Source organism: Carassius gibelio, chromosome B15 (assembly GCF_023724105.1).
Source record: "Carassius gibelio isolate Cgi1373 ecotype wild population from Czech Republic chromosome B15, carGib1.2-hapl.c, whole genome shotgun sequence".
Classification (NCBI taxonomy): Eukaryota; Metazoa; Chordata; class Actinopteri; order Cypriniformes; family Cyprinidae; genus Carassius; species Carassius gibelio.
Window position 1 is genome coordinate 19,394,804 of NC_068410.1, and position 13,135 is coordinate 19,407,938.

Below are 13,135 nucleotides of genomic sequence, written 5' to 3' on the forward strand. Positions count from 1 at the left end.
CCTTGATGAGCATCTTTTTAATTGTGATTAATGGCATCCAAAATAAAAATTGTTGTTGATATGTAGTATATGTATATATGATATGTATATTATTTAAGAAAAATGTGTCATGTTTATATATTCAATATATTTATATATAATAGAAATTATATGAATATAAATATATACATGTAAATATTTTCAAAATATGCTGTATGTGTTTGTTTTTATAGATACATAATAAATATACACAGTATATACACACACACACAAATAGATGATTATTATTATTTTGGATGCCATTATTTGCAATTAATTGTTTGACGGCACTAACAAAAACATGAACATACATATGGATAGGAAAAAAGGTACAAAAGCGGTCACTGTAATCTTCGTACCTAAAGGGTCCATACTGGTGGTCAGTACTTAAGTGTTAGTACTTAAAGTGTACATATTTATACTTAAAAAAGTATAAAAATTGACTTTTTGAGTAGATACTGCCCGATTGACAGCTTTTGTACCTTTTTTTTTCCTGAGAGTGTAGGTGAACATGGTTTATAAAGGCATATCTTTCTGTGTCCTTGTAAATCAAATGTCTTTAAAAACTAACTAAATGGTATGTTTATTCATATAACCTACATTTTTCCCTAACTTTACAACCACACTCGAAGTAAACTGGCTTAAGGCACTCGGTTTCCAGGCCACTTTCCAAACGAGTGAGAAAAGAGCAGTGTGTGTCGCTCCTCTCCTCTTCCTCCTGCTGCTGCGCTCAGTCACACGACTGTCAGTACAGGAGAGCAGATCGATAACGGAGCGTCTCTCGCCGTGTGAATGCACCCGCGGGAGCTATCAATCCTGAGTCTCCCTATCTCTCTCTTTCCTGGGCCAAAAAGCAAATGGATCATTTGATGGTCCCCTCCATAAGCTGCCAGCGAGAGGTAATGACGGAGCCATTGGCACCTGCCGGTGACCTACAGAGCAGCGTCCCAGTGGGGCTCAATCATTAGAGGCTTCTCACCCGAGGACATGCGGCAGCCCCAAACCGCCACACCACGGGTTTGCCAGTTTATATAATTACCCAGAAAAGAGTGCGAGAATGGACAGATGCTGAGCCAGACCGACTGATGGAGATAAAATAGCAGAAAATAGCAGACACACGGTGTCAATGAAAGCAGGGTGAGGTGGAGGATAAATGGATGATGACAAAACTCTTACTGAGTTCATTTAATGTCTGTCACTTTGCTGTACTGTCAAATTGGAGTTCAGTCGCAGGTTTATTGAAAACAATTACTGTCAATTAATATTTCTAAACTCACCATGAAATATTATTTTGATTAAATAATATATTTCTGTTCCAATCGTAATGGCAATTTGTAACTTTTCTTCACTACTATTTAAAAGTTTGGGGTCAGTAAGATATATGAGTGAGCTATAATGGTGATGACAGAATGAATGGTAAATAGTAAGGTCTCATATCCGCGGCTATAATCTAAATGTAACGTAAATGAAGCCTACCAATCGCCGTGGTGATGTCTTTTGCCCTGTTTGAGTCAGTTGGAAATGTCTGTCTAAATGCTGCGGGGATAGTTTGTTGCGTGTATGTTTCTGTTTTTCGTCTTTTCCCAGATACTGACACACTAAGGTGATGTCGGCGTAAATGAGTTGACATGTTTCAAGTATTTCCCCTGGTGTTGTTTTTTTTTTTTTTTTTTTATTCCCGCTGGTGTACCCTATTGTCATGTAGCAGATGCGACATACCGTTGTTTTTTTTATCCACCACTCTCTTGCCATCACCATTATAGCTTACAGGGAATCCAAAGTGCACTCAAACACCAGACCTGTTGGTTATTGGAGGATCTTCTATTTCTGGTCTGTTAAATGCACTGGCCACCGCGTACCGTGCATGAACTGCTCGCTCACTCAGCGCGTACTGAGTGAGCGAGCGCCTGACTGAGTAGCCTAACATAAACATATAAGTTGGTGTTTTTTTCTTCTTCGGGGTGTCAGGGGCGTTGCCTGTTACGTCGTTTCGGTTATTGGGCTACCTTGTTGAACGCATATCATTATATTTCACTTTTTTTTTTTTTTTTTATATAATTAATTAGTTCAACGAACCGTTCGGTACATAATGCGTACCGCGTACCGAACCGAAAGCCTCGCACCGAACGGTTCAATACGAATACGCGTATCGTTACACCCCTAATATATATATATTTAATAAATTACTTCTTTTATTGAGCAAGGATGCAGGTTAAAGTGACACACACATATATACATACATGCATACACATACATATATATAATATATATAAAATAGTAAGTATTGTTTATTAAACACCATTGGAATGACTTGGAGGATTTTTTTTTGGTTAAAAATTGAATAAATTTAACTAGTTAATTTATTCAATAACAATTATATATATAAATTGTTATTGAATAAATGCAGCTTTGCAGCCCTTTACATTGGGACCACCTCCTGCTTATTTCATTTTAAAATAAAATATAATAAAATAATATAAAAATTGGGTGATAGAAAATACATATTATGGTTATATAGAAGGGGGGAAACTAAACTTGGAAACTTCAAATGGAAAATGGAAATGCTCCTCTCTAATGAAATTTTCAAAACTAATGATATGTAAAATGTGAAAAAAAATTCTCTCTCAAAAATCAATCAATTATCATCACGAACAAACATCAAGACTTTTGTACTTAAATTGTCATATTTGTGGCTTTATGCAAAAAATATCCCATACTTGTCACTACACTGAGTTTTAAATAAACTTCTGATGATAATCTGTCTTGTTTTTTGTTTTGTTTTTCAGTGAAGGTTGAGACAGATTTTTATTTATTTTGTTCAGAGGAGAATTTCTTAATTTCTAGATTAAGTCTTAACAGTTTTACAATTCTAAATAATTTGAGTATTGTGTTATATTTCCTACCAGACACCTGCAAAAATAAAAAATAAATAATTTCATCATATTATTACTATTATTTTTTTTTTCACTTAATGACTGGTTAATGTTCGTTTGTCAAATGATATATTATAGGTATTAGCTCTATTTTGCATTACCACAATGGGGCATTACCATTACTCAATAGGTGCATAAAACACCCTATGTAACAACACAAGGTCTCTCCATCATGATATGAGCCTGCGGCGTGAAGCAGAAAGAATAGGACAGTGCACTTCCTGCATAATTAAAGTCTGGCCAGACCACTTTTCACCGGGAACATACAGTTGACAATCGACTCATCCGAGTCCAGTCTGAGGGCCTGAACTGGGACAGGACCAGGGTCTGCATCTGGTTCTTATCGTCCAGAGCCTGACCCAAGAAGACAACAGGAACAAAGCAACCAGAAAAGCAGCCTGTGCCCAGTGAGTGGCATCGACCTGCCATCAATCAAGCCTCTGCCAGCGTGTCACACAACATAATGGACAGCAGGAGCACAAGAGGCTGGGCTAACACAGAGATACAAAACCGGCTTTGTAAGCAGATAAAATACAAATGAATCCCAGTTTATTGACGTTATTTTTTATTAGTTTATTAAACAATGCATTAAAAATACATGCAATGTCTTTTATACACATCTTCTATGAGGAGCATATTATTGAATTTCAGTTTAAGATTAATTTGCAGAGATACAGTAAAAACTGAAATAAATAAGTAATTCAAAAGAAGACTCTTAAAATATCAAATAATTTGACAGTTTTATAAGGAAAAATTTGTTTAGGCCACAAAATGTCATGTTATGCAACTTAATGATATTTGTAAATGAAACATTACCTATATATATATATATATATATATATATATATATATATATATATATATATATATATATATATATATATATATATATACACACACCATATATATATATATATACACACCATATATATATACACACTATATTAATACTGTGTTTGACCCCCTTTAGCCTTCAGAACTGCTTTAATTCTACATGGCATTGATTCAACAAGGTGCTGAAAGCATTATTTACAAATGTTGGCCAAAATTGATAGGATAGCATCTTGCAGTTGATGGAGATTTGTGGGATGCACATCCAGGGCACGAAGCTCCTGTTCCACCACATCCCAAATATGCTCTATTGGGTTGAGCTCTGGTGACTGTGGGGGCCATTTTAGTACAGTGAACTCATTGTCATGTTCAAGAAACCAATTTGAAATGATTCGAGCTTTGTGACATGGTGCATTATCCTGCTGGAAGTAGCCATAAGAGGATGGGTACATGGTGGTCGTAAAGTGATGGATATGGTCAGAAACAATGCTCAGGTTGGCCGTGGCATTTAAACGATGCCCAATTGGCACTAAGGGGCCTAAAGTGTGCCAAGAAAACATCCCCCACACCATTACACCACCACCACCAGCCTGCACAGTGGTAAGAAGCCATGATTGATCCATGTTCTCATTCTGTTTACGCAAAATTCTGACTCAACAATCTGAATGTCTCAACAGAAATCGAGACTCATCAGGCCAGGCAACATTTTTCCAGTCTTCAACTGTCCAATTTTGGTGAGCTCGTGCAAATTGTAGCCTCTTTTTCCTATTTGTAGTGGAGATGAGTGGTACCCGGTGGGGTCTTCTGCTGTTGTAGCCCATCCGCCTCAAGGTTGTGCATGTTGTGGCTTCACAAATGCTTTGCTGCATACCTCGGTTGTAACGAGTGGTTATTTCAGTCCAAGTTGTCCTTCTATCAGCTTGAATCAGTTGGCCATTCTCCTCTGACTTCTAGCATCAACAAGGCATTTTCGCCCACAGGACTGCCGTATACTGGATATGTTTCCCTTTTCACACCATTCTTTGTAAACCCTAGAAATGGTTGTGCGTGAAAATCCCAGTAACTGAGCAGATTGTGAAATACTCAGACCGCCCCGTCTGGCACCAACAACCATGCCACACTCAGAATTGCTTAAATCACCTTTCTTTCCCATTCTGAGATTCAGTTTGGAGTTCAGGAGATTGTCTTGACCAGGACCACAACCCTAAATGCATTTAAGCAACTGCTGTGTGATTGGTTGATTAGATAATTGCATTAATGAGAAATTGAACAGATGTTCCTAATAATCCTTTAGGTTAGTGTGTGTGTGTATGTATGTATGTATATATATAACTTATTTATTTTTGATTAAATGATTATGATGTACACACAATAAAAATATGTTAATATAACTTGATGGTTTAGCAATATGACATTTCTAGAGTCAATAAATGTAATGTTTCTATTCTTTAAAATGGTATAAAAGTTTTTTTTTAAATCATATGTGTAAGGGAAACAGGTCAATTTAGCTCAAAGGGAATCATTTAAGATTTTAAAGGGAATTTGAACAGAATCACTGTTTCACGGCTGGTCATGGAGACGCGCCTGCTGTTCAGTGAACGAGCCGTTTACCATCAAATCTGCACTGGATACTAATATCCAAACTATAGTGAAAACACTATCAATTAGCACAGTAACAAGATCGGCAGTTTAAGACATGTAAGCACAAAACACAAGATACTTCTCTTTTCAATATGAATAAGGCCTTATTAGATAAATCTAAGACATATAAACTAATCTAACACATAAACGCACGCACACACACATTCACACAAGTGGCAGGAAGGTCGAAAGTTAGGGAAATATGAGTTTAAGAGAATGGAAATATGGAATTCCAAGTTTACAGCAATACGTTAAACTGCATAAACATGAACAACCATCAATCACGTAATTAGCGCTCGCATTGAGTTCCTCAATGAGGTTAAAATTATATTAGATACACCAGTAAAGGTCACAGTCTGGAGGTAAAGTTACTTGCATCTCCTGTGAAGAAGGAGCCTCGGTGAAAGGGCTATCCCGAGGTCGTTGATTGGCTGGAAGTTCAGTCTCTGAAGTGACGTCTTGGGAAGCCCGTGGTTGTTGGGCGTTGGCTGAAAGTGCAGAGTCGTGTTCGCTGGTTGAAGTTGAATGGACATTACAAAACTTAACTCAGAACACGAAACTCTCAAACGGAAAAGAAAAGAAATAAAGTTTGACGAGACTAGGTGGTGTTCCTTCTCATCGTGACATAGTAGCAGCAGGCAGGCACGCTGGAACCGCGCTCAAAGAACAGTGATGACTAACCGCATGGCTAGGTGCTACAAGCTAAAGCTAGGTAGCAAAGCTACAAGCTACAAGCTAAGAGCAGGCATGACTGATAGCACGAGCAAGGCTGGAACTAAAAGCAAGGCATGACTGATAGCACAAGCAATGCTAGAACTAAAAGCAAAATTTCATGGGGTCCAAAGTATTTAAACTTCCTTGTTGGCCACCCCTCAAATGTTGCCTTGACCAATCAGATATGGTCTTGGGTCTGGGGTCATAAATCATTTGTTTATCTTACCAAGCATGTGGTTCTTGCCTCACAGGGTCTAATTTTGGACATGATTCCTATAACATGATTATGATATATTTTACAAATAAATGATTGTCAGGACAACATCAAGCAAGAAAATTCGATTATATCAATACTAGACATGACTATGTATCTTATAGTTATCAAAAGACATACACAATAAGTGATTATACATGATAGTCAAATGTGTGGGTTACACATAAATGAATATGGAGTTAAGCAATGGAACGATTCATTTAGAAGTCTTTTTGAGTTCATTCTGGTCCATATATAATGTATAAAAAGCAGTTTCTTTGCCATTATCTGGCAAAGGGACTTTTCTGTGGAGACTTTTCAAAGGTTTAAAGCCCTTCTCCCTTAGGAATTTCAGTCTGGTTCTGCTGGCTGGGGGGGGGGAAGTCAATGCAAGTATTTAACTTGATCTCCTGGGTTTACATGTGATGTCCAGCGTTGCATTTCAATCACGAACAATAAATTTGACAATCTCTTCTTCGCATTAAAATTGTCAATAATTGTTCTATTGGTGTTAATGTTGAAAGCTGTTGTGTGAACAAGTTGGTTGGTTGGTTATCTTGCTTGGTTCTTGTGGCACTAGAACTGATTTATGACTTCATGAGGAGTTCGGCTCTCGTTTCAATGCACACAGCTCTGATAGACTCTTTGATTTGTCTAGTTCGACTCATTTCTGCTACATATGAAAACAACAAAGTGTACATTTCTAAGAACTTGGCACATCTGTAGCAGATTGTTTTTTTTTTTTTTAATAATCAATAGTAATTCCATTGTCATTTTTTCCATACTATGGATGTCAATGGCAACTGTCAACTGTTTGTTTCCTAACATTTTTCAAAATATCTTATTTTGTGCTCAACAGAAATTCATACAGGTTTGTGGATGTTGTGTATAATGAACGCTTTAAGGTTAAGGTTCTTCAGGTTCCATTTGGAAAAATGTATTAATTACAATAGTTCAAGACATAGTTCAGCAAAAAACAAAAATTCCGTCATAATTTACTCACCTTCATTAGACTTTGATTAATTTTCAAAACACAAATGAAGATTTTTAATGAAACCTGAGATGTTTCTTTCCCTCTACTGGAAGTCCAGGGAACCAAAATGTATAAGATCCAGAAGGTTATAAAGGCATTGTAAATCAAATCCATATGAATCCTGCAATTTAATCAAAGTCTTGGGAAAAGATACTACTACTTATTATGATAAAGATTAACAAAATTTAAATTGGTAACAAAAGAGAGACAGCAGTTTTGGTTTTATTATACATAACTTAATTTATGTCATGACAACTCACGGAGGGATTGGCATGGTAATATGGACATGGCAATGTTAATGTGTTTGGTCTTGGTGGAATAGATCTGCTACGCTGCTGCTGTTGCAGAGCAAGTATCAACACTTGCTATTGCCAATACATCTGCAACATGCTGCTGTGAGCATGTAAGAAATATCGCTCCTGCAAATATAACATACATTAAATAACCCCCATATATAACATACAAGAATCGACTCGTAGCAGATCTATGTAGGTGGAGCTGGGGAAGGTGGAGGGTTTCTGAAGCAAGCTCCAACTGCTACAGCAAGCACTAGTCATATAGTAGGGCTGCACGATATTGGGAAAAAAAATGACATTGCGATATTTTATTTTTCTGCGATATATATTGCGATATGAAATCTAACAAAAATGGGGTGAACACAATTACATTCTCATTTTAAATGATTTAAACATCGACACCATCGTGTCAATTGATTAATATGCGCTCGTGTTGTTTGAAGACGATGAGCATGCGGCCGGGGCACTCTCGCTCTCTCTCGCGCTCTCTCTCGCTCTCTCTCTCTCTGCCCTGTCAAAACTTTCACTCTAAGATGGTTAAGCTGTGCAATTAATCCGCGAATCACATTCGTCAAGGGCCAGGGAGCAGCTGGCCCATACAGTTAATGAATAACAGATCAACTACGACAGCCTACATTGCACATCCTGCGATGTGACTATCGTGGATTCGTACATCGCGATATCGATGCTTAATCGACACATCGAAATGTTATGTATTTATTCACAAGGTGAGAAAATAAAGACTATTTTCACTCTTGGGTGAATCATCTCTCTAACATCAACTACCAATGACAAATCGACCTAAAACATTTATTAATGTGAGGTAAAGTTACAGTTATTTCTATATTTATCGATACATTTTTACAATCAAAAGACCCAAAATGACCCAATTAAGTTGCCAGTGTGGCCTGAAAAATGACAGAAAGCAGTAGAGCAAGTTGTTACATTTTGATCCAAGAATAACATGCATGGTTGAATCGTTCACAATAATATAAAGAATGTGTGTTAAAGTAAATAAAGTCCATTCAGCTTGTTGACTTTAATTGAATGTACAATCTTGAACCGAGTGAAGAGTCCAACCAATCCCACAAGACCCCGCTTCAATTTGTTTAAAATTAAAGCTCAGTGTTTTAAACCCCATGGGTGTGAAGCTCCAAATTGGAGCGGCGTTATTAAAAACATATGCTGCTGAAGAGCATCAAATGGCTTGAAAGTCACAGCTGTTGCTGTAGTTTTAACACTGACACACCATCCATAAAACGGCTGAATATTAAAGCCATCTTGACAGCGCATAAAGCCTTCATAATACCTCAGCGCCTCATTCAGGCTAATGAAGTAAACAAACCAGCTAATGCGTCTGCTCACCTTCAGCTTGGAGTTATGAGTGACGGCAGGTGTCTTGTCCTCTTTTGGGGGTATGTGCAGCTCCCATTTTCCAAAGTCCTTTTTAGTGTAGGGATGGGAAAAATTATCCCAGCCATCTATTAAAAGAAAGCAATTGCAGTTAAAAAATTTCCCTGCTCGATACATAATGTTATATAAACATTTTCTCACGAAAAAGTGGGTGGTTTTTGTCTGTGCAAAGCTTGCAATGATGGTGTGATGTGCTTGTTCAGATGCTATGAGTGCTTTATCTTATGTGCAAAACTACATGTTTTCAAAATGGACTTGCTGATTGGTTAGCGGTTCATATTACCATTAAATTTAATTGTAGTTTTTAAGGTGAGAAATTGTCTAATAACTAAAACACAGCATACTAATTAAGCTACAAATGAAATGAACAATATAGATGGTGCTCTCTAGTCACTTCGAGATACAAACCTCAATTTTTTTAGATTCATGGCTTCGATTATTTTACGGTTTATTTTTTCAGTTCAGTTTTAGAATAAAACATGTTTAAGAGAATATATTTTTTATTTAAAAAACTATGCAAAGACTTATATGAAAATAGCATTTTTTCACATTTTTCATAAATTTACATTGGTGAGTTGGGCTGAGAACCAAAACAAACTTAGCCAATCAGCAGTAAGGGGCGTGTCTACTCATGATGCAGAGGAGAGAGCGCTCAGTGCACAGGACGGACATTATGCGAGCCGAGCTATGACAGAAAGATAGAGATGGTGAGTTAAAAAAGGAAACCGTCTGCGAAACAAAATAAGGCTTACAATAAAGGCAAGAAGAAGCCCCTGTGTAAATATCCGATTAACTTTCCAGCACTGGAGAGAACTCGAGGAGTGGGAAGGCCTGCGATCGGAAGCCGAGATTGCTTTGTTTCTTCTTGATAGTTGAGTAACATTGGTTTGGCTTTGTTTCACAGAACTAATATATGCTGGCTTTTGCTTGAATATGCTTGTGTGTCATGTTCGCTTGTTTGTTTATCTGCAATCTTATTTTCATAAGATATGTTTAATACATCAGATTCCACAATAATCAGTTGTGTAAGCATGTGTAGGGCGGAGCTACCAAAATAGAGGCACTTGGCAGATTAATAATATAGAAAAAATAATAATAATTAAGCAGTAATAAAGAAAAATAATAAAGCTATAGAAGTTGGACATTTTCAGGTCTATGCTCAAAAAGTGGTTATTAATTATTGCATTAAAAATTGTATACCATAAAATCCCCTAAAATGCAAAATATTAAATAAAAAAAGAATCAAACTAAAACATAGTAAATTAATTTATTTGAAAAAAATAAATAAAAAAATTGAATAATAATAATAATAATAATAATAATAATAAAAACATAACTAAGTTCCCATAGCATATAAGGTGAAAAATTATAAACTGGTTTAACAGAGCATTATACTTAAATTCATAGTAAATCACTGTTAGTTTCTTGAAATAAATCTTGTATCCTTTTGTCCTTTTAAATTGTAAATATGGTAAATAATGTTATTTATTTAATTATATTTAATATTTATGTTATCTGTAATGTATATTGGGTGCTTTTTTATTTTTTTGTGCATTATTTAAGCATCATGTTACCCTGATTACCTTTTTTCTTTTTTTATTTGTCTTTTTTATTTTACAACCGTTGTATTATTATGCTGGTTATCACAATCTATGGCAATTTGGTAAGTCATGTTTGATATATTAACATTACATCATTTTCTAAGTTGTAAAATATACAGGTACCAGTATGTCTGTGAGTTTTTGACTACAGCTGCCAGTTTTTGTTTTTACTACAAATTCAACAGGATAATTTTATACTCTTCAACAATCTGCATGATTTGAGTTATAATTCATGTCTTTCACACACTCTATGCCAAATTGTAATAATTAGAGTTTGTTAGTGTTTATAATCAGGAGTTTGTTAAAATCCTTAAAAACAGTCATAGTGATGCTTATCTATGGAGCCAGAAGAGTCTCAATAAAGATAAATGCACACACTACAGTCACATATGCACACACAGGATTCATACATGCACACACATGATTCATAAATACACACACAAGATGCACAAATGCGCACAAAATTCACAAATGCACACACAAAATTTAAAAAGCACAGAAGATTCACAAATGCATACAAAATTCAGAAATGCACACAAAAATCAGAAATACACACACAATTCAGAAATGCAAACAACATTTACAAATGCACTCAAGATTCACAAATGCACAGGACAAGATTCACAAATGCACAGGACAAGATTCAGAAATGTATTTCTGATGCACACACACATATATCTTGATTCACAAACTGCTTGCGGTCTGTGAACTTCACTGCATTTGTGTGTGAATTTTGAGACTCCCCTGACTTGGCTCGACACACAAATGCTTTTTTTTAAACAGGGAATGATCAGCAACCAATCAGATATCTCCCTTCTTTTAGCCAATCACAAGAATGCACCCCATGTGGGGGGATTGTTTACTTATAAGCCAATCACATGAACGTGTTCATACAGCAATTGTATTAAATTGTATGAAAATACAGATGTTTAGATTACAATTCAGGTTTATTTTTTATTATTTTTTACTAAATATAAATTTAAAAATGTCTCAATACATATAGCCCAGTGACTGCAGAAAAAAAGTTAACCATGGATTCATAAATTTGCAATAGGCAATTATTTCATTTCATTGAAATATTTTAATGAAAGTAAAAAAAAAAAAAAATTTAAACCTTTTTGAATATTTAAATATATCTAAATATTATTTTGGATGCAATATAGAAGTCACTTTACTTATAATATTCAGTCCCTACATGAAGAGAGAGTCAGTGGTCCGCTGCGAGAGGAAAGTGGCTCTCTGGCTGCGAAAAGTGGGTCTCCGGCTGTCGTTCGCTTAGGAAAGTGAGTTGATCGCTGCGTGAGGAAAGTGAATCGTTCGCTCAACTTCGCTGCTTGAGGAAAGTGAATCGTTCGCTGAGGAAAGTGAGTCGCTCGCTGGGTGAGGAAAGTGAGTCGTTCGCTGCGTGACTCGTGAGGAAAGTGAATCGTTCGCTGAGGAAAGTGAGTCGCTCGCTGGGTGAGGAAAGTGAGTCGTTCGCTGCGTGACTCGTGAGGAAAGTGAATCGTTTGCTGAGGAAAGTGAGTCGCTCGCTGGGTGAGGAAAGTGAGTCGTTCGCTGGGTGAGGAAAGTGAGTCGTTCGCTGCGTGACTCGTGAGGAAAGTGAGTCGCTCGCTGGGTGAGGAAAGTGAGTCGTTCGCTGCGTGACTCGTGAGGAAAGTGAGTCGTTCGCTGCGCAAAGTGGGTCGCTGGCTGCGCAAAGTGAGTCGCCGGCTGTGTGAGGTAAGTGAGTCGTTCGCTGAGGAAAGTGAGTCGTTCGCTGCGTGAGGAAAGTGAGTCGTTCGCTGATTGGCTTATAAGTAAACAATCCCCCACGTGGGGTGCATTCTTGTGATTGGCTAAAACAAGGGAGATATCTGATTGGTTGCAGATCATTCCCTGTTTAAAAAAAGGCATTTGTGTGTCGACCCAAGTCAAGGGAGTCTCAAAATTCACACACAAATGCAGTGAAGTTCACAGACCGCAAGCAGTTTGTGAATCAAGATATATGTGTGTGTGCATCAGAAATACATTTCTGAATCTTGTCCTGTGCATTTGTGAATCTTGAGTGCATTTGTAAATGTTGTTTGCATTTCTAAATTGTGTGTGTATTTCTGAATTTTGTGTGCATTTCTGAATTTTGTATGCATTTGTGAATCTTCTGTGCTTTTTAAATTTTGTGTGTTCATTTGTGAATTTTGTGTGCATTTGTGTATCCTGTGTGTGTATTTATGAATTATGTGTGTGCATGTATGAATCCTATGTGTGCATATGTGACTGTAGTGTGTGCATTTATCTTTATTGAGACTCTTCTGGCTCCATACTTATCTGTCTGTTGCCTAATTTGCATGCTCTCTGATAAAATTATGAACAATCATTTGTTTATTCAAATGCAATTCAAGTTTTGCCATGTGATCAACGAC

At 36.6% G+C, this 13,135-nt stretch overlaps 1 protein-coding gene across 1 annotated transcript in view; it reads right to left on the reverse strand.

The window, feature by feature from the left end:
• Positions 1–13,135, reverse strand: part of LOC127972800 (1,4-alpha-glucan-branching enzyme) — a 163,257-nt gene that overhangs the window by 120,509 nt on the left and 29,613 nt on the right. Inside the window, exon 3 of the mRNA XM_052576588.1 lies at positions 9,085–9,200. Coding sequence (XP_052432548.1) covers positions 9,085–9,200 — 116 coding nt within the window. The remainder of the gene's footprint in view (positions 1–9,084; positions 9,201–13,135) is intronic.